At 40.1% G+C, this 24926-nt stretch overlaps 1 protein-coding gene across 5 annotated transcripts in view; it reads right to left on the minus strand.

Moving 5' to 3' along the window:
• The window catches only part of KLHL8 (kelch like family member 8), a 49796-nt gene that overhangs the window by 12351 nt on the left and 12519 nt on the right, over positions 1–24926 (minus strand). For 4 of the 5 annotated variants that reach the window (XM_084627395.1, XM_084627394.1, XM_084627392.1 and 1 more), the window contains exons 2-6: positions 22308–22637; positions 12382–12930; positions 4340–4526; positions 3352–3495; positions 2355–2466 (exon numbers count right to left, since the gene is read on the minus strand). In XM_084627395.1, the coding sequence (XP_084483521.1) occupies positions 2355–2466; positions 3352–3495; positions 4340–4526; positions 12382–12930; positions 22308–22556 (1241 nt within the window). In that variant the 5' untranslated portion in view covers positions 22557–22637. The remainder of the gene's footprint in view (positions 1–2354; positions 2467–3351; positions 3496–4339; positions 4527–12381; positions 12931–22307; positions 22638–24926) is intronic. The other variant, XM_084627396.1, reaches the window with a different exon arrangement.

Here is a 24926-nt window from a genome sequence, read left to right on the forward strand (position 1 = left end):
CCAAAAGGGAAATGAAGGAACTTAAAAATTTCTTTGATCAATAACTGTAGCAAGTTGACTGTTGGTGCAGTAGCAGCTTCATAAAGTAGACTACTTCATTTTCAGAGGGTGTACCTACCCTAAGGCGCCAAACCTGCCTCAGGATCCCCTAGAACAAAGCCCTGCCCTCATCCAGAGTCCCACTACAAGTAAGTTAGTGTTGTCTTAACTTGAAAAGCTAGCTGGTCTTAATTTATGGCAGGCAGCTACCCTTTCAGCTACAATCTAATCACACAATCCAAAAACCAATGTTGGAACAAGGTACTATTTAGGATTTAATCCACTGCAATGTAAAACAAATGTTCAAAAAAAAGCAATAGGATTCTAGGAACAGAAGAGTTCGTGCTAGCAGTTAGTTAGCATGTAACTGCATGAATCATGTGTTAGCTGTTGCTATGGTGTAGCTGTAGAGTGTTTCAGCACTATTCCTCACTCTTTTTCAGTTTCTTTCTTATGCAGTAGATCAAATCCAGAAGTTTAGTTCTTTAGTTAAAGTTTCCTTCTTGGCTTTTGAATCATGACTAGTCTGAAAGCTACATTGTTGCATGTAGAACAGTTACCTATGAAAGCTAAAATGATCTATTTAAAACAGGGGCAGGCAAACTTTTTGGCCTGAGGGCCGCATCAGGTTTTGGAAATTATAGGGAGGGACAGTTTGGGGAGGCTGTGCCTCCCAGCCCCTGCCCCCTATCCGACCTCCCACACTGCTGTGCCCTTCCTCCCCCGCCCCCCCCGGGACTCCTGCCCCCTCCAATCCCCCCTGTTCCCTGACGGCCCCTCCGGGACTCCCACCCCTGACTGCCCCCTGCTACCCCATCCAACCCCTCCTCTCCTTCATGACTGCCCCCATTCCCTGCCCTCTGACTGCAGGGAACTGACAGTACCTCAAGACGGAAGAAAAAGATTATTTTTCCCCCACAAAAGAAGGTCCTGCAATCTTGCAACTGCTTCTTCAGGTTACACCACAGAGGCTACGACACAGTACAATAACCACTCCTCTTACTACGGTGCTTCACAGGAAGTGCCACAAAAGCTTGAAGGGCTCATCTGAGCCCTAACAGTATCAGAGAAGCAAGTTGATGACCCAGATTCTTGGTTCTTTCGAAGTGGCTTTGTGCTTTCCTGTTTAAGTCACAGTAGCTGAATGTTTCAGGACTCAGTCATGCCCCAGTACTTCACTCTACCCATTAAGTGTAAGCTTCTGATAGAAGACTTAAATTTTTTTTTAGAAAAATATTTTCCTTAGACTTCAAGTTATGGAGGTTTAAAGTAAAAGTAAGGGTGGTGGTTTTTAATAGAGATTCAGTAAGAAGAAAAACAGAAACCTCAGTTAAAGCAGTTTAAAAAATTCTCACCAAAATAAGTGTAAAATAGCAGTTTTATATCTAATTAAACTTGTGGCTTCTGCATGTCTCTCTCAAAAAGCAATATGCACTCTTAGTCATTAGATTCCTACACCAGAACATTTAGTTATTGTTATCCACAGTTAACTCAGAAAACCAAAAGTATGCTGAGGAAGTGAAAGGAAGCTAGTCACAACTAGCAGGGGGAAGTTATCTGAAAAAAAAAAATACTAAATATTTTATCTTTATATGCAGTTTATTTCCAAACTGCTTTTTGGGTACTATGTCTGATAATATTTCCTTTGATCCAATGTTACAACTACTAAGTAATTAGGAAAATCCAATCTCCTTTTTATTAAGTTTACAAACAATACAGTAGCTGGAGGCTGATGTAAAGGAACATTATACATTTTACATCACCAGTAATGCTCTAATGTGCATATGAGATTCATTTCATTACACACTGAGGCAGACTTTATTTTTGCCTGTCTGCTCTTTAAAGTGTTACACTAGTCCAGTAGGAATATACAAATAAGTGTCATTTAAATTAATGATTTTGGGGGCGGGAATAGCATTATGAATACTCCACAACACAACCCTGCACTGAAATCTTGGTATACTGTTATACAGGACATAAACAATACAGAATGTACCTGCAAGTAGTGAGCAAAGTGTATCTTTTTCTGTAGCTGGAGAAGGATTAAGATTGGCAATAATTTCAAAACAAGATTTTTGTCAATTTCAAACCCCGCCCAAGCAAAAGAAAATAGGCAGCAGCTGACTACAAGAGCAACCAGCTTGCATTCGTAAACCCAGAACGACCAAAAACCAAAGAATGGTCTGTTGAAACCCTAAGAATTTTTTTTAAAAAATGGTATGCAGAAAGGGGTGGATCAAAAACTAGACTGCAATAACTTCTGGATTATTTTCTAAAAGAATTACTTGCTCCTTTTTTGTTTAAGGGAGATTTACCTCTTGGTGTTCATTGATGCTTTCATCATCCACTTATTAGCGACAGGATCAAACATTTCCATGCTGCCTAAATGTTCATTTCCATCATGCCCACCTACTGCATAGACTTTACCTGAAGAACAGAGAAGCATTTTGATTTAATGGGTGGTTGGAAACCCAAGTGTTCCCTGACACACAAGATCACCACAAACAGTGGGAAATATACAGGCACAAGTTATTTCCAAAGTAGCAGCACGCTTTTCAGTTGCAAGAATAAGATTTGAAGGTTAAGAATCTGTAGTATAAGAATGTACAGTCTCTAAAACAGAAATTTGCATTAACAGCTGTTTTTATAGGACATATTAACATCTTAATCTGAGATCTTCCCTTTTCATATTAAAAACAACATGCCACAGGCTGGCTGAATTTTTCAGCCTCTAAACAAAATACCAAATTCTTTTAAACAAAGTAGTTTAATATTTGGAGGCACAAAGGAACGTATGCTATCTGAAAAGCTGTTTTCCACTGGTTCTGTTGCAGGAACGTAACATATTGGGGAAGAGCAACTCAACCGTTGTGGCTTCTTGGCTCTAAGTATCAAGTTGAGCACTCAAAAATTGAGTTACCAAAATTAATGGCAGTCTTGGAAAATTATGGGCTACATGATTTGCCCAAATGAAAGGAAGTCAGTTTCAGAACTCAGAAAAACTGGCTTACAGTTATGTGCTCACACTATTCCTCTCTGAGGAAAAAAGAAAAATGAAACTATACATGACTGTAAGTAATGAGCCACAGGCTGTGGACAGTGAGCAGTAGTCTCACTAGAACAAATGTGTTCTCAGATTGGTGTTTTAACAACACAGGAATGTTTTCAGACCTGAAAAATAGCTCTTTAGTAAACAAACACGTCAAGTAATTTAGCTATGATATGGGACAGGCTTTTCTTATTGTTAGTATGAACAATTAAGTTACTGCAGAAGAAAAAAAAATATTCGTACAAGGTTATGTTGTTACTAACCTCCCACAGAGATTACACCCACATGTCTTCTCCTGCTGTTCATTTCAGGACCAAAGAACCAGTTGTTTTTGTTTATAGAGTAGCATTCAATGCTGCGAAATGGGTCACCTGATCCACCGCGACCACCAACACAAAATAGTACACCTGAAGGAGAAGATATAAAGAGTAAATACTGGCCTCTGCATGATTAGCCAACAAAACATGGGCAATATTTTTACCCATGGATTAGAGAATGGATTAGCATACAAAATTAACTGAAGACAAGCACTTTTTTCTCCTCCCTCTTGGGTCACATTCAATCATAGAATCATAGAATATCAGGGTTGGAAGGGACCTCAGGAGGTCATCTAGTCCAACCCCCTGCTCAAAAGCAGGACCCATACCCAATTAAATACAGCTACACTTCTTCATTTGTGGCAATTACCTGACCTTTCAGCTGGCAAGAACCATGCATTTTAACATGCAAAATGACTGTCAACATTATTGCAGAGACTGCTAATCGGACTCCAAAAACATAATGGGATTTTAGTCACTTTAGTTATTTGACTGGGGAGATAGCCATATTTCTTCTATTACATCTAATTGGATTTCTAGATCAGAATTTGCAGTCTAATCTGCATAACTCAGAGCACTTTGTAAAAGGCAACTTATTGCTTTGTGGTCAATTAACTGTTCAAAAGGAGCAATATGTTTTTCTCCCCAGGAAGTAAACTTTGTAGGGCTTGAGTATCTTTGGTTTCCTGTACAGTTCCTAGCACATTAATATGCTTTCTGCAAGCCTTGCCTAGAATATTTACATTCGATCTAGTTAAACTAATATTTTAAGCTAATTTAATTAAATTGGTGCTAAAAGCTATGCACTGCACCTACTCACTTCTTCTTGAAACATTAATTAGATCATAAACAATTTACTCTGCACTACCTATCCCTACGCAGATTCCCCTACACTCTTCCTCAGAACGGGAACATCAGATCCCCATTTAATTACCAGCAGTCTCATTCCTTGGTGTTGTGCGGATGGAATACTCGAAGTCTGGCACTGCCCTGCTGCTCACGTGAAGGTGGTAGTTTCTTGCTTCATCCAGTAAATCTCTACATTTTAGATTCTGCTTGATGATCTCTTCTTTTGCCACAACGCCCATAAGGAAACAAATGGGCAACAAAGGCAGGCGTACCTGATGGAAATATACACAGTTCAGCTACTCTGGATCAGGGCTCAACATCAATGACCAATACACCAGTCAGGAGTATAATTGTGTAACTTTTAAGTTAAAAACACACCCTTCAGTGAAAGGAGTAATACAAGTCCATTAATATATAACTTTATTCTTTCTGGGGAGAACAAAGGAACACTTCTTTCAGACCTTGTTTACAGCTTCAGTGTACATGTAGCTACGTGCAGCAGTGAAAAGCAGGCTGTGTCCACACTCATGGTCTGTAGTTACGCAAAGCAGGTGAAGCTGCTGGAGCCTTTCCCCGCTGCAATGAAAGGATATGTCTACACTGCAAAAAGACCTGCAACAGCAAGTCTCAGAACTTGTGTCAATTGACTTGGGCTCATTGGGCTTGTGCTACAGGGCTAAAAATAGGAGTATAAACATTTGGGTTCAGGATGGAGCCTGGACTCTGAAATCCATTGAGGGAGGAGGATCTCAGATCCCAGGCTCCAGCCTGAGCTCAACTGTCTACAGTGCTATTTTTAGCTCCACTTCCTGAGCCTGAGTCAGTTGACCTAGGCTCAGACTTGCTGCTGCAGGGTTTTATTTTTTGCAATGTAGACATACCCAAAGACTCCAGCAGCACAGAAAGGCCCTAGCAGGGGAGAGGCAGCAGGATACTACACTGCTAAAAATAGCGGTGTACATATGAGAGGTTCTGCTTGGGCATGTAGAGAGCCCTGTAGGATATATACCCCAGGATTCAGGTGTGTAGGGCATTCTACGCTATTCACATAAGCTGTGCCTCACAGTTTATTATTTATACACATGCTAGCTGGGCATGCAACGTCTCCACTCTGTGCTGCTCCAAGTGTAGACGTACCCTCACTTGATTAAATTCTTTATATAAAAAAGTAGTTTGCTTCTAGGCAGGGCTTAAAAAAAAATCCACATGCTCGCTCCAGCGTGAATGGGCTAAGTGGCACCTTAACTGCTTGCAATATAATAGTTAAAAGGAGTACTTGTGGCACCTTAGAGACTAACCAATTTATTTGAGCATGAGCTTTCGTGAGCTACAGCTCACTTCATCGGATGCATACCGTGGAAACTGCAGCAGACATTATATACACACAGAGATCATGAAACAATACCTCCTCCCACCCCACTGTCCTGCTGGTAATAGCTTATCTAAAGTGATCATCAAGTTGGGCCGTTTCCAGCACAAATCCAGGTTTTCTCACCCTCCACCCCACACACACACACAAACTCACTCTCCTGCTGGTAATAGCCCATCCAAAGTGACAACTCTCTTCACAATGTGCATGATAATCAAGGTGGGCCATTTCCTGCACAAATCCAGGTTTCATAGATTCATAGATATTTAGGTCAGAAGGGACCATTATGATCATCTAGTCTGACCTCCTGCACAATGCAGGCCACAGAATTTCACCCACCACTCCTAAAAAAGACCTCACACCTATATCTGTGCTATTGAAGTCCTCAAATTGTAGTTTGAAGACCTCAAGGAGCAGAGAATCCTCCAACAAGTGACCCGTGCCCCATGCTACAGAGGAAGGCGAAAAACCTCCAGGGCCTTCCAATCTGCCCTGGAGGAAAATTCCTTCCCGACCCCAAATATGGCGATCAGCTAAACCCTGAGCATATGGGCAAGATTCATCAGCCAGATACTACAGAAAATTCTTTCCCGGGTAACTTGGATCTTACCCCAACTAAAAACCCATCACAGGCCATTGGGCCTATTTACCATGAATATTTAATTACCAAAACCATGTTATCCCATCATACCATCTCCTCCATAAACTTATCGAGTTTAATCTTAAAGCAAGATAGATCTTTTGCCCCCACTACTTCCCTCGGAAGGCTATTCCAAAACTTCACTCCTCTGATGGTTAGAAACCTTCGTCTAATTTCTAATCTAAATTTCCTAGTGGCCAGTTTATATCCATTTGTTCTTGTGTCCACATTGGTATTGAGTTTAAATAATTCCTCTCCCTCTCTGGTATTTATCCCTCTGATATATTTATAGAGAGCAATCATATCTCCCCTCAACCTTCTTTTAGTTAGGCTAAACAAGCCAAGCTCCCTGAGTCTCCTTTCATAAGACAAGTTTTCCATTCCTCGGATCATCCTAGTAGCCCTTCTCTGTACCTGTTCCAGTTTGAATTCATCCTTCTTAAACATGGGAGACCAGAACTGCACACAGTATTCCAGGTGAGGTCTCACCAGTGCCTTATATAACGGTACTAAAACCTCCTTATCCCTACTGGAAATACCTCTCCTGATGCATCCCAAGACGACATTAGCTTTTTTCACAGCCATATCACATTGGCAGCTCATAGTCAACCTATGATCAACCAATACTCCAAGGTCCTTTTCCTCCTCCGTTACTTCTAGTTGATGCGTCCCTAGCTTATAACTAAAATTCTTGTTATTAATCCCTAAATGCATGACCTTACACTTCTCACTATTAAATTTCATCCTATTCCTATTACTCCAGTTTACAAGGTCATCCAGATCCTCCTGTAGGGTATCCCTGTCCTTCTCTAAATTAGCAATACCTCCCAGCTTTGTATCATCTGCAAACTTTATTAGCACACTCCCACTTTTTGTGCCCAGGTCAGTAATAAAAAGATTAAATAAGATTGGTCCCAAAACTGATCCTTGAGGAACTCCACTGGTAACCTCCCTCCAACTTGACAGTTCACCTTTCAGTAGGACCCGTTGTAGTCTCCCCTTTAACCAATTCCCTATCCACCTTTCAATTTTCCTATTGATGCCCATCTTATCCAATTTAACTAATAATTCCCCATGTGGCACAGTATCAAACGCCTTACTAAAATCTAAATAAATTAGATCCACTGCGTTTCCTTTATCTAAAAAATCTGTTACTCTCTCAAAGAAGGAAATCAGGTTGGTTTGGCACGATCTACCTTTTGTAAAACCATGTTGTATTTTGTCCCATTTACCATTGACTTCAATGTCCTTAACTACCTTCTCCTTCAAAATTTTTTCCAAGACCTTGCATACTACAGATGTCAAACTAACAGGCCTATAATTACTTGGATCACTTTTTTTCCCTTTCTTAAAAATAGGAACTATGTTAGCAATTCTCCAATCATATGGTACAACCCCTGAATTTACAGATTCATTAAAAATTCTTGCTAATGGGCTTGCAATTTCTTGTGCCAATTCTTTTAATATTCTTGGATGAAGATTATCTGGGCCCCCCGATTTAGTCCCATTAAGCTGTTTGAGTTTCGCTTCTACCTCAGATATGGTGATGTCTACCTCCATATCCTCATTCCCATTTATCATGCTACCATTATCCCTAAGATCCTCTTTAGTCTTATTAAAGACTGAGGCAAAGTATTTGTTTAGATATTGGGCCATGCCTAGATTATCCTTGACCTCCACTCCATCCTCAGTTTTTAGCGGTCCCACTTCTTCTTTCTTTGTTTTCTTCCTATTTATATGACTATAGAACCTTTTACTATTGGTTTTAATTCCCTTTGCAAGGTCCAACTCTACTTGACTTTTAGCCTGTCTCACTTTATCCCTACATATTCTGACCTCAATAAGGTAGCTTTCCTTACTGATCCCTCCCTTCTTCCACTCCCTATATGCTTTCTGCTTTTTCTTAATTACCTCTCTAAGATGCTTGCTCATCCAGCTTGGTCTACAACTCCTGCCTATGAATTTTTTCCCCTTTCTTGGGATGCAGGCTTCCGATAGCTTCTGCAGCTTTAATTTAAAATAATCCCAGGCCTCCTCTACCTTTAAACCCATAAATTCTTCAGTCCAATCCACTTCCCTAACTAATTTCCTTAATTTTTGAAAGTCAGCCCTTTTGAAATCAAAAACCCTAGTTGCAGATTTATTTTTGTTAATCCTTCCATTCAGTTTGAACTGAATTAGCTCATGATCACTTGAGCCAAGATTATCCCCTACAACCATTTCCTCTATGAGGTCCTCATTACTCGCCAAGACCAAATCTAAAATGGCATCCCCTCTAGTCGGTTCAGCAACTACTTGTTGAAGGAATCCATCAGCTATCGCATCTAGGAAAATCTGAGCCCTATTATTATTACTAGCACTCATCCTCCAGTCTATATCTGGGAAGTTAAAGTCTCCCATGATCACACAGTTTCCATTAGTATTTACTTTATTAAAAACATTAAAAAGGGCTCTATCCATATCCAAATTAGATCCCGGCGGTCTATAGCACACCCCAAGCACTATCCCAGGGGAGGCTCTAATAGTTTTCTTCCCCAATTTAATTATTGCCCAGACAGACTCAGTCATATCCATTTCATCGCTTCTTATTTCTTTACATTCTATCTCATCATTGATATACAGTGCTACTCCACCACCTTTACCTTTATTTCGGTCTTTCCTAAACAGCACATACCCTTCAATACCTGTAGCCCAGTCATGACTACTATTCCACCAGGTCTCTGTTATACCTATAATATCTGGTTTCACTTCCTGCACCAGTAACTCTAGTTCCTCCATTTTGTTACCTAGGCTCCTTGCATTAGTGTACAAACATCTTAATTTTTGCTGTTTGGCCTCACTCACATTCTGTACCCTATTAGGCACGGTTATTTTACTACCAGTATAACCTATTAGACTTGTATCTACACTGCCCTTCCTCCTACCTACAGCTGTATCCACTCTTACTTCATTTTCTTTCCACTCTATGCTAAATTCTGGCGTGGAGATTACCTGGACATCTCCCAACCATCTCCCCCAAATTCCTAGTTTAAAGCTCTCTTAATCAGTTGTGCCAGCCTCCATCCTAGAAGTCTATTTCCTTCCCTACTCAGATGAAGTCCATCCCGAGAGAACTGTCCTCTATCCATGAATGCCTCCCAATGGCCATACATCCCAAAGCCCTCCTTATAGCACCACTGCCTAAGCCATCTATTGATAGTCATAATCTTGTCACACCTTTGTTGCCCTTCTCTAGGAACAGGCAGAATCCCACTAAAGATCACCTGAGCCTCAATTTCCTTAAGCGTCCTCCCCAGCCTAACATAGTCTCCCTTAATACTGTCCAGTGAGAATCTAGCCGTATCATTTGTTCCCACATGAAGGATAATTAGGGGATTCTTTCCCGCTCCCTTTAGAATCCTTTTTAACCTCAGGTCTACATCCCGTATCTTAGCACCTGGAAGACAGCACACCCTCCTATTTTCTGGATCAGCTCTGGTTACAGGCCTATCTATTCTTCTCAATAAAGAGTCCCCAATCACATAGACCTGCCTTTTCCTAGTGACGGTGCTATTCTCCAGTCTATCCCCTGTTCCCTCTGGCTGCAAGTTTTTTCCATTCCCATTCTCCCTTGTAATCCTTTTTAACCCATCCTGTATCCTCCTGGGGCTCATATTTGGTGTAATCTCCATTAACTCTTCCCCTTTTCCTATAGGACTAACCGCTCTTCTCTTCTTCCTTGCCCTGTCACCTTCAGTGACTACCTGCTGAGCCCCTTCTTCATTTTCCAACTCTGCAAACCTATTCTGAAGCTCTATTTCTCCTTCACTAGCCCGTCTTTTCCTCTGCCTAGTTCTTTTAGTCACATGCTTCCACTGACCACTTTCCTCACCCAGTCTCCCCTCAGAATTCCCTAGTCCTGCTTCCATCTGCAAGTCTGAGCTTTTCCCTTCAGATACCTCATGTCTTTGCTCCATAATCTGCTCAAACCCCTTCCTAAACTCTACCAGACTTTCCACCTGCATCTCCAAACCTCTGATCTTTTCCTCCATCAGCTCTATCAGACGGCATTTCATGCAGACAAAACTCTTACCAGGTGCCCCCTCCAGGATCATGTACATACCACAGCTTCCACATCCAGTCATCTTCATTGTGTCATCTGCTACATGGGTCACTCCCACTGCCACCTCTGAATCTGTCATAGCCTTCCCACCTAAATCCTGTTAATCTGGGAAACACAAACCACACCAAAACACCACCACCCACAGCAAAACCAAACCCCACACAAGCACCACAAGACAAACTCCGCTTTCAAACTCCCACTCAAACTCCCCTGTTTACAGCTCTGTTTGCTAACTCCTGTGCTGCTGCAGCTGTCTGTGCTGCTGCCTGACTGGCTGCTACCTTTATAGGACCCCTAGTCAGTGAAGCCCCGCCCCCTAATCAGGGCTCAGCTTCTCTCCCAGCACAAAGCCCCTACAAGCCTCTACACATACAAATACTACCAATACAAAGCCAAACAAACACAAATACCTTCTCCTCCAACAGAACTCCCACTCAAACTCCCCTGTTTACAGCTCTGTTTGCACAGGTTCTCTCACCCCCCTCCAAAAACCACACACACAAACTCACTCTCCTGCTGGAAATGGCCCAACTTGATGATCACTTTAGATAAGCTATTATCAGCAGGACAGTGGGGTGGGAGGAGGTATTGTTTCATGATCTCTGTGTGTATATAATGTCTGCTGCAGTTTCCACGGTATGCATCCGATGAAGTGAGCTGTAGCTCACGAAAGCTCATGCTCAAATAAATTGGTTAGTCTCTAAGGTGCCACAAGTACTCCTTTTCTTTTTGCAAATACAGACTAACACGGCTGTTACTCTGAAACCTGTCAATATAATAGTTGTTACACCAGGTAGTGCCTCAAGTACTGCTGCATACTTTCCTTCTTTCTCCAGGTGAATGAGGCCATGTCTATACCTTTGCTGATATACCAATGTAAAAGAAGGATATGGTGTTTTTACAACACTTCTAAGCCATCAAAAGCCCTAAATGTTGACATTTATACCATCGTAAGAGTGCTTTTGCTAGTATAGCTTACTTCATTTGGGGAACCACTATAAGATATGGCACTTTTTTACTGGTATAAATTGGTCTATACTAGGAGAATTTGCTAGCAATACTAGCAAGCCTTTTCTAGCGTACATCTCGCCTCACAGTATAGGTTAAAGGATGTTGAGAGCTAAATGGCAGAGATGCCAGAGGCAGTACAGAGCAGACAAGGCAGCAGAAAGGACTAGAAATATAGCAGTACACAGACTAGCCAAAACATGGACCAAATCTTTGGTTCCAGATTAGCAGGGGACATCCAAGACTATTAGCCTAACTAGCAGAAGGGGCTGGACTGTGGAGATGAGGGGTAGTATAAATGCACTGCGGTGGAAGGTTGACAGATTTGAATTTGGGCACCCTGGTGACATTTAATTCGGCAAACAGATTTCTGTTTTCTGACTAGGTGTAGGTAGGTTTTTTCAAGTCTTGTCTCCAAATGCAGGAAGCATACAACTTCTGAAAGTCTCAGCTTTGTGTCAGGACAAATACTTATCACCAAAGAAATCATCCCCTCTCCCACTCCCCACCCCCGAATTTACTATAGTCAAATAGAGAACATACTTAATGCATTTGGCAATCTATACATTTTTAAAGGTTTCGCTTCCAGAACAGATACTGTTTTCTATTGTTTCTAATTAGCATGAAGTTCAAACACTACCGTAAAAATTTTCCTTTCAGAAACTGATCAAGAATGTGATTTTGTTTTCTGATATCCAAGCATAGATCAGAATTGGTTCTATTCTAAGCAGAAGACAACATAAATCTGTGACAGACTGTTGTACCAGGAGAAAATGTCTTGCTTAGTAAAGGCTGAATATTAAACTGAAGATTATTCAACACAAAACTAAATCAATTATGAGTTTTGACAGGGAAAGAAATACTTTGCATCTTTTGTTTGTCTTTGTTTTTCTTGCTCTTTTTTCTACTATATAGATTTTCTACTGTAAACAAAAAAGATGGCTTCATCTCTGCATGGTACAGGAAAATATGCTCCAATCTATGCATACACCCCAACCGTTTCCCTACCTGAGCAAGTATTTCATCCAACCATGAAGTATGATGCTGTGGATTAGCAAGAAGCCACTTGATAGCAGCACTATAAACCTGCTTCTCATTCTCTATGTTCAGATCACTGGAAGACAAGAGTTTATGGAGGTGCTGAGGTGACATACTCACAAAGTCCTCACATTCCACCACTTCAGTAAAGTGTTCACAAGCAAATCGGTCAGCCATGTCCATCAAGTCAATACGGTTGTGACTTTCTGCAAAGGCCCTCACTGCCAGGCAGTTTGAGGGATGAAAGTGTAGTTTCATATATTCACAGCAAGCTTTTGCTACTAGCTCCACCTGAAGAATGCAGGCTGCATATAAGAGAGGCTGGACATTATCGACAGTCAATGTAAGTCGGGAGGAATAGACAAACTTCACCAAATCTTCTATTGCATCTCCATCGAAGTCCCTGATCTCAATCAATGTCTGTTTTGCCTCAGCCATTTCAGAAAGAAACATAGCTCTGAAGTAAGGGATAACACAAGCCAGAACCAACTTGTGGCAGGAGATTAGCTTTGAACCAACCTGTCAGGGAAAGAAAAAAAGAGTGTTTAAATGGAAACTTGGGGGGGTTTTGGCTTTAAAGAAAAGAAATTATACAAATTATAGCTGAGATTGGAATCCTGGACTGTCATGTAATGTTGTGGTGCATACTTGGTAAAAAACTGAATTCCTCTAGTTGCTTATTTTTGTCATTTAACCAGCTGCATAAAAAACCAAAAGGACAGATTTCAGTTTAGACATCTGACCTTTTAACTCACAAGAGCAGGACAAGGCAACAGCCAATCCCTAGTTCAAGTCCCCAGTAACATTTATTATTCCTCTTATATAAATCTCCCTCCACACAGGATCTTTTAAAAAGATAAAGCAGAACTGGAATTTCCTTAAGAAACACAATTCAAATAGAAGCCTGGGGATTAAAGAGGAGATCACTGGTTTATCTTAGCTTACACACAAATTTAAAGTGCATATGAAATAAACAGTCTTTGCTAGTATGGGTCAGTGGCAGCCACACTAAGGAAAACTAGATATACAGACTGTAGGCTGGCAACGGTAGTAACTTTCTTGTCCCTCTCCCATGGGATACTACAAGATTGAGGAAAGAGGCAGGTATCAACTCTTCTCCAGAAGCAGGTGTGTGATGGGGGTATAGGGAAGCGGAGCATAGATTACTTCCTCCTCCCAAAAATATCAGGGGGCAGATCCTTCACTGGTGCAAATTGTCATAGCTCCTCTAACTTCAATGGAAATATGACAGTTTACATCAGTGGAAGATCCGTCCCCAGGAATGGAAGGGCCTGTCCCCTCCAGGCCTCTGCTGCCTCTTCATGCCAACCTCAGACACAGCAGGAGCCTTCTTCCTGACAAACCTCCATCCACAGCCATGTTTGAATCTGCTGCATAAGGCTGATCTTTTTTGCTGACAGCTGAATTTGCAATTAAGCTCAAGTAAATGGAATATTAGATCAGCAGTTCTCCACCGGGGTCTGGGGGCCACAAGCAGGGCCAATATTAGACTTGCTGGGGCCCAGGGCAGAAAGCCAAAGCTATGCTGTGCAGGGCTGAAGCCCGGGGACCTGAGCTCTGCCATCTGTGGCTGCAGCTGAAGACTGACAAACCTAGCTTTGTGGGGCCCCTTGTGGCATGGGTCCTCAGGCAACTGCCCTGCTTGCTGCCTTCTAATGCTGGCCCTGGCTTTTATTTGCAGAAAAATAGCTCGTGGAGCACTGGTGGGCTGTGGAGTCTTTATAGCATGTGGGGGGTGGAGGGCTCAGAAAGAAAAAGGTTGTGAACTCCTATATTAGATGACAATAGAAATTTTATTCTATATTCTGTTTCTGCAGTTTGGGGCTGAGTAATGTTCCACGTGTTTTGAAAGGAGGATTTATTTTTGAACAGGAAGTGGTCCATCATCAACACAAACCCTAGGGGAGCCACAATGTATAAAAATTACACTGACAGCATAACAAACTCTACTGTTCTATTGTACAGCCAAGTCAATAACTAAAAAGTTGTTTACCAAGTTAGGAGGAGAAAAATCTGCTCTGTTTTTTCTGTAGGGAGAAGGGAGGTGATACTGTGCTCAGTGTCCTCAGGCACTGGCAAGCACAAACAGTTCTATATAAAAGAGTTAAATATATGAAACAAGCAAAGTAAGTATTTGAGCAATTCTGACGTGCAGAGCTACAATTCCATTCAAGGAGTCCCAGTTACACCACAGATGAAGAAAGAAAAGGTAAAGTAGTTTATAAAGCTACCACAGTCTCAAAATAGTATAGCTCAAATTCCTTAAATATTTGTTTTTCCATGTTATAGGCATAGTATCTTCCTGTTAAGCCACCACTAGAATGGCTCATTTTTAAAAGAAGTTTCTCCATGTTTGGAAAACCAAAACCTTCGTTTCAACACAAGCATTTGGTTCATTGAGACATCACATGTGCAAATTAAAGAAAACTTAAGATATGGTATTTAACTGTTACACTGCAGCACTGTAAATTGGTGTTCTGTTCGTTTTCTTGAATGAAGGTTCTTCATCCTTTCAAATCAATGAACTGGGGTGAAAAAAAGAGTGTGCTGTACTGTTTCCCCTCTTATAACTCAAGCCATAATGTACATTTCATTCTACAGATGGGTTTTTAAATTGGCTAAAATGTGCTATAAGGGAAATGAACAATCTATGCCCCTGTATGTGGAGTACCACTAATACTACATTTGAGAGCTACACCAGCCTTTCACAGATGTCAGATGTGATTTACCAAAAATAACCATCTTCTAGTCAGTGTTCATGGTTCAGCCTCTCAACTGACATCCCTCCTTTCTTAAACACATTGATTTCCTTATTTTTACACTATATTTAGTAATCAGAAAAGCCAATTTAAAACTAATTTCCACAAAATCATTCAGTCTTTAAAGTATTACTCTTCAGTTCAGCACTGATCATTGTTTAGCTGATTTCCTTCTCAGAACTGTATTAAATTATTAATTCTAGACCCAACATTTGTGTTCAGTACCACATCCTGGCACAAAAACAGGCCAAGTCTAAAGCTTATACTTTATTACTGGCAAGGATATGTTCTTTTGTCACAGAACGCTGCATATTCAATATTTTAAAAGACTACCAATACACTTGAAGCATCCTGTAGGAAATACAGCTTGTGATTTATGCTACCTCATGTCAGATCAATGACAACATTAAATTATTATATAAATTTACTGAAAATATGCCAGGTAAATATGAAGCTGTTATTACATCAATATCCATAAAATACGCTCTATTTGGATTTATAGAATGCATTCAAACATTCATGGAGTATTTGCATGTTTTTAAAAAACACAACATGCTGATTCTACATTTCTAAAAAGGCACGCCCTATACATAGTTTTTGTATATTTTCTCTTGTGTATCAGCCAACTAATGCCCACTTTGTTGTAAATTATTGTAGATTTCATATATTTTGCTTTAATTGAAAGCAAAGTTACAGAAGTTTCTACAAATGACTTTCACAAATACAATGGCCATTTAAAATGGCAAAATGCCTCTGGTATAAAGCACTTTTGAACTAATATAGAAACTTACAAAAAATCTCTGGGGGGGTTCTGGGGGGCTGGAATGGGGGCGGGGCCAGGCCACGCCTTGCTGTTTGGGGAGGCATAGCCTCCCCCAGCCTTCCCTACCTGGCCCTCCATACAATTTCTGTACCCAGTGTGGCCCTAGGACCAAAAAGTTTGCCCACCCAGATCTAATGTAACCAAAAAGGTTTACTAGCAAGAAATATAAGGTGGACGAGATTACATAAGAGTGGCCATACCGAGTCAGATCAAAGGTCCATCTAGCCTAGTATCCTATCAGTGGTCAATGCCAGGTGCTGCAGAGGGAACAAACAGAACTGGTGATCATCAAGTGATCCATTCCATTGCCCATTCTTTGCATCTGGCAAACAGAGGTTAGGGACACCATTCCTGCCCATCCTGGTTAATAACCACTGATGGACCTATCCTCCGTGAATTTATCTAGTTCTTTTTTGAACCCTGTTATAGTCTTGGCCTTCACAAAATCCTATGGCAAAGAGTTCCACAGGTTGACTGTGCGTTGTGTGAAGAAATACTGTCTTTTGTTTGCTTTAAACCTGTACCTATTAACGAGGTTTTGGATAATGCCGTGACTGATCAGTGAGGTCTGTGTTCATCTTGAGACAAGTTCTCTGTATTACAATCGTGGGAGCATATTTGTATTATTTTTTAATTAATCTACAAACAGGGCTGAAGAAAATTAGGACAGCCACAGTTAAAGATTCATGTCAAGCTAGAGTAGCTGTAAATACTACTGGTTACAACCCCTCCCCACCCGCACCACAAAAAAAATTTCTACATGTGCTGAGGAAACGGGCTGTTTCCAGCATCACCTATAAACTCAAATATGGAGCTGCCCGGAGGTGTCATGAGGAAAGTTTTGCCTCAATGTTTGAAAAGGCTTAGCAGATGAACAGAACAGGGATATACAGTAGAACCTCAGAACTATGAACACCAGGGTTAAAGAAGAACCAGTCAACTACACACCTCATTTGGAACCAAAAGTATGTAATTAGGAAGCAGCAGAGACCCCCCCAAAAAAGTAAATACAGTACAGTACTGTGATAAACGTAAACTACTAAAAAAAAATAGAGAGAAAGCAGCATATTTTTTCTGCATAGTGCTGTTTCTAAGGTGCCACAAGTACTCCCTTTCTTTTTGCGAATACAGACTAACACGGCTGCTACTCTGAAACCTGTATTAAGTCAATGTTCAGCTGTGAACTTTTGAAAGAACCATAAAGTTTTCTTCAGAGTTATGAACATTTCAGAGTTATGAACTACATCCATTCCCGAGGTGTTCGTAAGTCTGAGATTCTACTGTCTACTGCTTTATCTTTATCCATTCCATCTTAACTATTTTTTTAATAGTACATCCTAAGCACCAGATTTTATAGGAAGGGATAGGAAAAGCCCTCAACTACAGAGTTTTACAGCATTATCAATCTATACAGTCTTAGTGGATATCCTCAACACAGATACATTTTAAGGGGACTGAGTTTCACTACCAGCTAGTCTGGCTATCTCAGCATTTACTCCTGTCTAGTCAGCAAGTACAACCTCTGATGCAGACACAAATACACACATCCAATATGTACTATTTTGATCCTATAACAAGAGCCACTTTAGAAGTAACAAAGCAGTGAATGTACATCTAGAACAATGAAACTTTATGAAGTCTAGCACATCCTATGGTCATCAGAAGGCTCTGGCAAACCATCAAAACCAGCAGTGGACAAATCCCATCAATTAGTTGTTTACAGAAGTTTTTTAGTCCTCTTCCTTCCCTTCCCCAGTACTGATGACATCTACCCCATCATCACAATTCCTACTAAGCTGGGTGAAGAGCAGCTGGCATCCCACGCCTGAAAACAGGTATGAATTCTGGTGTTAGAGGGAAAACAGTGAATGCTTTTTTTCCCCTCCAGCTAGTAGGTGGAGTGTTGGGAGAGGGGCTTCAAATTTATCACAGCCAGTAACTAGAGGCTGGTATGAAACATGAAGTCTGCAAGCAAGTTCTTTGTACAGCATCCTTACAGAAATTCTCAAATTTTAATTATGTTTTTACTTTTTAGAAAAATCCTATAGAATACAGATTTATATCCATTCCATAAAATTCTATAGGATGGTTCAAAAAGCCTAGAGAAAGAATTCCATTCTCTCTGTTTTTAGAGCAATTTCTACAGAAACCTATTACTTTTAGATTTTCAGAACCCTTCTCTTAACCCTGTTGCCCCCAAGCTCCTGAGTGTCTCTCTCTCCCCACTTTTTCTTAGCAACTTTTGGCTCGTAGGTTTAGTCCTCTATTAGGTGTTCAATAAGTTTCCAAGCTCTACATGTGCATGGATGTGCAAATGTGTGAAGGTGTGAGGATGGTCAGGAGAGAATGAAGTGTTGTTAGAAATGATATTTAGAGAGATTTTGGTTAGAGAAGAAAAGACAGTATTTGAGGGGAAGGAAAAAGGAAATCTATTATACAAAAAAAAAAAAAAAAGGCAGAGTTAAGCCAGAAGTGAACATACGGAGGGCCATACTGGGTCAGATCAATGGTCCATCTAACCCAGTATCCTGTCCTCTGACATTGACTAGTGCCAGATGCTTCAGAGGTAATGAACTGATCAGGGCAATCTACGTAGTGACCCTGACATGCAGTCTCAGCTTCTGGCAGCTGGAAGTTTAGGGACACCTGGAGCTATCGGTTGCTCCTCTGACCATCTTGGCCAATAGCCACTGATGGACCTAACCTCCATGAATTTATTTAATTCTTTTTTTAATCCAGTTATACTTTTGGCTTTCACAATATCCCCTGGCAAAAAGTTCAACAGGTAGACTGTACGTTGTGTGAAGCAGTCCTTCCTTATGTTTATTTTAAACTTGCTGCTTATTAATTTCATCAAGTAATCTCTAGTTTTGCATTATTTGAAGGGGCAAATAATATTTCCCTATTTACTTTCTCCATACCATTCATGGTTTTATAGATGTCTATTATATCCTCCCTTAGTCATCTCTCTTCTAAACTGAAGAACTGCAGTCTTTTTAATCTCTCCTCATGTGGAAGCTGTTCCATATCCGTATCATTTTTGTGACCTTCTCTGAAAAAACCTTGACAAGTGATTAAAAAAATCCTCTAACGGTAAGTACATATAACGAAGACAGACAGTGAGTTACATTTTTTTAAACATATTAAATAGAAAGTTGATTGACACAATGTTAAATAAATGCAGTAAACACAGCATCCAACTGTTTTACTCTTTTAGACAACAGAGGAGTGACAGCATAGGTATTTTTTTACCCTGGACAGTTGGGCTACTTGGTGCTGAACTGATTTCAAACCATGGATAAGGATACCTTCTGGGATTTTGTATTAGGGCTGGTCTACATCAGGAACTTACATCGGCATAGCTATGTCTTCAGGGATGTGAAAAATCAACCCCTTAAGAGTATGTCTCCACTGCAATTAGACACTCATGGCTGGCCAGTGCCCACAGGGCTGTTTAACTGTGGTGTAGATGTTCTACCTCCCACTTTGCAGGGTCCTAGAGCCTGGACATCTACACTGCACTTAAACAGCCCCACACCCTGAGCCCTGGGAACGCAAGTCAGCTAGCACAGGCCAGCCACGGGTGTCTAACTACAGTGTAGACATACCCGGAGATACACAGCTATGTCAAACTAACCCCCACTTTAGACAGTGCTAAGTCAATGGTGCTAAGTCCATCAACCTAGCTATTACCTACTGGGGTGATGGATTAACTACAACAATGGGGGAATCCCTCCCATCACTGTAATGAGTGTCTAGCTGTTTCCAGAAGTGACCATTTATGATGTCAAGAAATTGCTCCTCTGAACTATGGCCCAGTGTGATATTTGATCAGCTGGTATAGTATTTCATTAGCTGAAATAATGCATTGTTACTGTTTTAGCAGATTTGACATTTGATTTCTCTCAGTATTATGCACTGACTTGAACAGAGGATTCAGGATTTACATATTTACAGATTCTACTGAATGGCCACATCAATTGAAATTGTTTATTTTGTTAGAATCTATAGTACTAAACATAAAAGCCTCTATTCCCTTATTTCTTTGACTCAGTCTGTCACTCCTGGGTTATACATTTATGATCAGTGCAAGAACCATGCACCAGTGAGTCACAGCACAACACAAACTTCAAAAACATCGTAAGTGGTCCTCTGCCCAATGTTGTCCCAGGCCTTCTGCTAAAGAGAAATCGAAGGACATCTTCCTTAAAGGAAAAAGTCTACCTCTGTTCTTGAAATATCTCATTATGGAAGAAACATATGTGGAACTGTAAGATTAAAGTGAGATAATTCTCTCAGAGTATATGTCATTAAAGGGCCATTGGCAACTTAAATTTGGAGGAAAAAAGGCTTTTTTCTTCCCTCCAGCTCGTCTTTTGGGCAGGCCTGAAAACAACATTAAATATAACGGCCCAGCCTTTCTTTCCCCTCCATCTCTGTGCACACATCTGCCTAGTGGTGGGTAACTGCAGCTGCAGGTCTTAATTGTAACACCGTCTTAAAGAGCCTGAAAAAGCCAGGCTCCTTCACCATTCAGAGGGAAACATTATACAGGAAGTGCTACCAAATGCATAAAATAAACAAATTTAAGAGCTTTTTCTTTAATCCTTGGTCAGTTAGTGACCTTAATAGCTACAAAATTGTAACCTTAATAGCTACAAAATTTTCTGACAGAAATGATATTTTTAAGGAGTTTATCTTGGGGCAAAAAAAGCTTCCAAATTCAGTATTTCAGATTTCAATTACTTGTAGTATGATTGTTTTAAATACCTGTTCTAGCAAAGTTGGCTAATTATTTGCATTTCAACAAGACTTCCTCACAGCCTTAGTCCTTCTTGAATCTGCAGTGAAGCTAGATGGCTCAATTTGTGATATCAAAATCATTTTCATAACAGACCGATATTCAACATGATTATGACTTCACTGCAGATCAGTTAAAGTGAGCTAGCTTGTGATAAAAAAGAAACTCCCACTTAAATGATACAGGCTAATTGTTTGGATTTTTTTTAATTGACTCAATCCACTGCAATAAAATATAATTCAAATCACATTTTTGTAGATGTGTAAGCTATCAAAAAAATTGGATAACAAACATATAATGAGGTAAGCATAAGACATTTAAAATAACATTTACAGTATGCAGATTAAGGGGGGTGGGGAAGAGAGAAGGAGAAAGGGGGAAAGGAGGGAGAGACATGAGGATGGGTAACTGGAAACGAACAATGAGATTATTCCAGAAGGAGATGTTCAGATAGCAGAATAAAAAATGGGGAGAGAGTTAGGGTTGGTATGTATCTGCCAATATCCTGCCTTCCAACAATGACTTGTTCATATGGCAGCATCCTCAGGATAGGAGAATGTCTTAGATTGTAAACTCTTTGGAGAGCTCAACACAAGTACTGTCAAGAATTGTGTCTCTTTGTTCTGCTGCTGTGCTTAACTTTCCTACCAGTAGTGGCAATAGACAATGAATATATTAATTAAGAAGAGGACTGCCTCAGATCCCTTTTCCCCCCAAAATGGAGTGTGGGAGTAGAACAGAGTAGCAGAAATGTCTTTCCTCTGCATCTCTTCATAGTAGGCTCTGGATGGGGATGAATTATACCTTCTCTTTTCCATCAGTTAAGTGGATAGGAGGAGAGAGTTTCAAAATCTATCAGATATCCATTAGGCAGAGGCTTATGGAAAATGTGGAGTCCCCAAATAGGATCCAGGAACACCATTCTGATAGAAAACTGAGCACCTGAGGGTGGCATAGGGGATGAGCTTCTCACTAGGGCATTGACTCTTATCTGGGGAGTGGAACTACCCCACCATCTCTTTTAATCTTCCATGCTTAATATTTATCTAAAGCACTTAATGCTGTTTTGGTGCTATATAAAAAGGGGTCCTTATCACAAAACTTACACTATAGATAATGTACAGATGAAGAATAAGGGATGCAATGCAACAACAGCTAGTGAATAAATAATGTTGCTTAACACCCGCATAGTAAATTCCCACTTCTCCCCCCAGTCATTTGTTTTGTTTTGTTCTTTAGCAGAGAATTAGGAATATTAGGATTCTTGGGAAAAGATTTTTTTTAATTTTCAGCACCTCAGCCTGAACTTCCTGAGCTGCCAGTAGTGTTCACAGAATCACAAGCAGCCTTTAACAATACCCCAAAATCAGGGGATTGTAATAATTTGCAAGAGATGATTAAAACTGCAGCACATTTTAGAGCATGCTTCACAAACTATTAACATAACAGATGTGGGTAATGGGAAAAGAGAGTGAATCGTTTTATCCGTCACCTTCAATGTAACATCACAGAGTTCCCCAGCTTCATAGAAGTGAAGAAGAGAGCTATGAAAATCCTTCCAAGCTTCATTTGCTTCAAATACGAAGATTTCTTCGCCATCACTGTTCAGAGATCTATCCTGCTGCTGCTGTTGCTGCTGCTGCCTTTTCCCTTTTATTTGATAGTGTTTTGCTGATTCTGGGGTCATAGATTCTGAAGCCATTGGATGTTTTCTTCTTTCACAGCATGAATATTCAAACATTTCCCATAAAAAAACCAAGAAAAATCCAGCTCCATCAGAACTCAGGCCAAACGTCCAAAGTCAGGTAGAATCGCCATCTTCCTATTTGCAATGATAAAACAAAAACAGATTAGACATTTTCTTTTGATAGTCTTCTCCAAATGTACATCATGTCTAATATCCAATGTGCACTTTTAGAGTTCTTACCAGTAATTCTGTTCCTTTCAAGATACCATCACACAGGAAGCACCAGACCCACAAGTCAGAATCCTGTGCAGATAGTATCTTTAAAAAATGTAGGATTTCTTCTCTAGGGAAAATTGATTTGACTTTATTTAAACCTAGTAAGATATTTCAATCTGAAAATGTGTTTTGTATGTTTAGTCAAAATTAAGTGTAATGAAAATATCAAAGACATTCTGTATTTAACAATTTTTCATAAATAAAAAGAATTGTAATTTGAAAGTATTTTAGAAATTTGTTTGTACCTAGAAGCTGTGAAGTGGAAAATAAAAGGAAAGAAGTAATTTTTAATGCTCTTATCTAGCAACCTCAGCGTACCAAATTATTTTTCTTGATCTTTGAGGCATTAAAATGAAAATGCTGTACAAAACTTTGTTCCTGCTTCATCAAGAATGACTGCCTTTTCATTCAGACCTACACTGAAACCTTCTAAGTAGAGAGGGTGCCCAATATTGTTTATGTAGTTCTCTACAACTAAAGAAATTTTAGATGTGATGTCAATACATCTCATCCAGGATCATGAAAAAATGCTTGTTTAGAGTAGGGGGAAGGAGTGTGTTTTGAACTTCTGTGTCATTCTCAAGTATGTACATGAGGATAATAATTGACTTTTTTAAAAAATATATAACAGCAATATTAGGCGCCAACTTCAATTTGTGAATGAAAACTCAGTTAAGGGAAATGATGAGGGCTAAAATTTTCGGAAGCATCTACTTGACTTAGGTTCCTAAGTTCCATTTACGGAAGGGACGTGGGGCTGGGCTCCCAAGTCATTTAAACGTTTTGAAAATTCTGTCCAAAAATCAAAGTTCTTGTCATGTCTGCTATGAAACATTAAAGCCTGGTCTACACTAGGAAATTAGGTTGGTATAACTACATTGCTCAGGGGCGTGAAAAATCCACCATGTTAAACCGACCTAAACCCCAGTGTAGACTGCACTAGGTTGACAGGAGAATTTTCCCATCAGCCGCCTCTCAGGGAAGTTGATTATCTGTGCCAATGGGAGAACCACTCCCAATGGGGTAGCATCTTCATTGAAGCCCTACAGCGGCACTGCTGCAGCACTTGTGTGTAAATAAGCCCCTTAAGATTTTAGCTCAAGTTAATATACCTTTTCCCCCCACAGGCTTACAGGGCTGCAGAGAAAGGGGAGAAGAAAGGTATCTGTCACAGCTTTGTTTAAAAAAAGGAGAAGGGATATTATCGTTGGAGTGAAGTCCCTCATTACCAGCTGCCACTGTACCTCAGAGCTAACTTAGAAAACACATTAATAGGCTCTAGCAAGATGATCCAGGTTTATACATAAATGCTGTTCCCTTTGAAGTTGGGGCTTGTCTGGGCTTGCTGGGAGGGTGGAGGGGGGTGGAATTTAATCCAGTTTTTTGCTGCATGTCAGGTAATGCACAGTATGCAGCACAGTAACAACATTCACACAGGATATTTAGGATATCAGTAATTTTTCTCTTCTACTTATAGCATTCTGAAAGATCAAGAATTTAGATGTACAGAGTGTAATATTTGTGAAGAAATGACTTAATGGAATGGGAACTTCCTTAGAGCATTTTGCAGTGGTTTGCCCTTTTTTACTGCAGAGTTGCTTAAGCATCCAAATATTGTATAGGAACTGCACGCTCCTGTGTATAACAGTATTGATGCCTTCCTTTGAGTTTTCTTTTTATAAAATTTGTGGGAGTACACAGAATTTATTAAACAATGTGACAGTTGAATTGTTAATGTTAGGCTACTACTGTCTACAATCACTGGGAATCAAAGATCCTCAAAATTAAAAGAAATAAGGAAGTAGTATTTTTAAGTAACAGTTAAAAAGGGAGTAACCATACAGGAAGACAAATATAAAATTGTTTCTGTAGCCATCAGTAATAAGGCTATCCAGTGTGTATTTCAGTGGTACTGAAAGCACTTTTCACTTCTGTGCTGAATCTTGCTATTACAATGCTCCTCTCTGATAGCTACGTTTACTCTCTTAATTCTTGGAGCAATTTAAAACTTGATGGAATACGGGAAACAAGTTGGCAAACATCCCTAATTTCTAGTGTATACAGTACAAATATCCAACAAATAGGAAAGGGCACAACATGCTTTATACCAGGAATAACAAGAAAACTTTCAATATGTTAATATCTTAA

This window comes from Lepidochelys olivacea (genome assembly GCF_965140295.1).
Source record: "Lepidochelys olivacea isolate rLepOli2 genome assembly, chromosome: 4".
In the NCBI taxonomy this organism is placed as follows: Eukaryota; Metazoa; Chordata; order Testudines; family Cheloniidae; genus Lepidochelys; species Lepidochelys olivacea.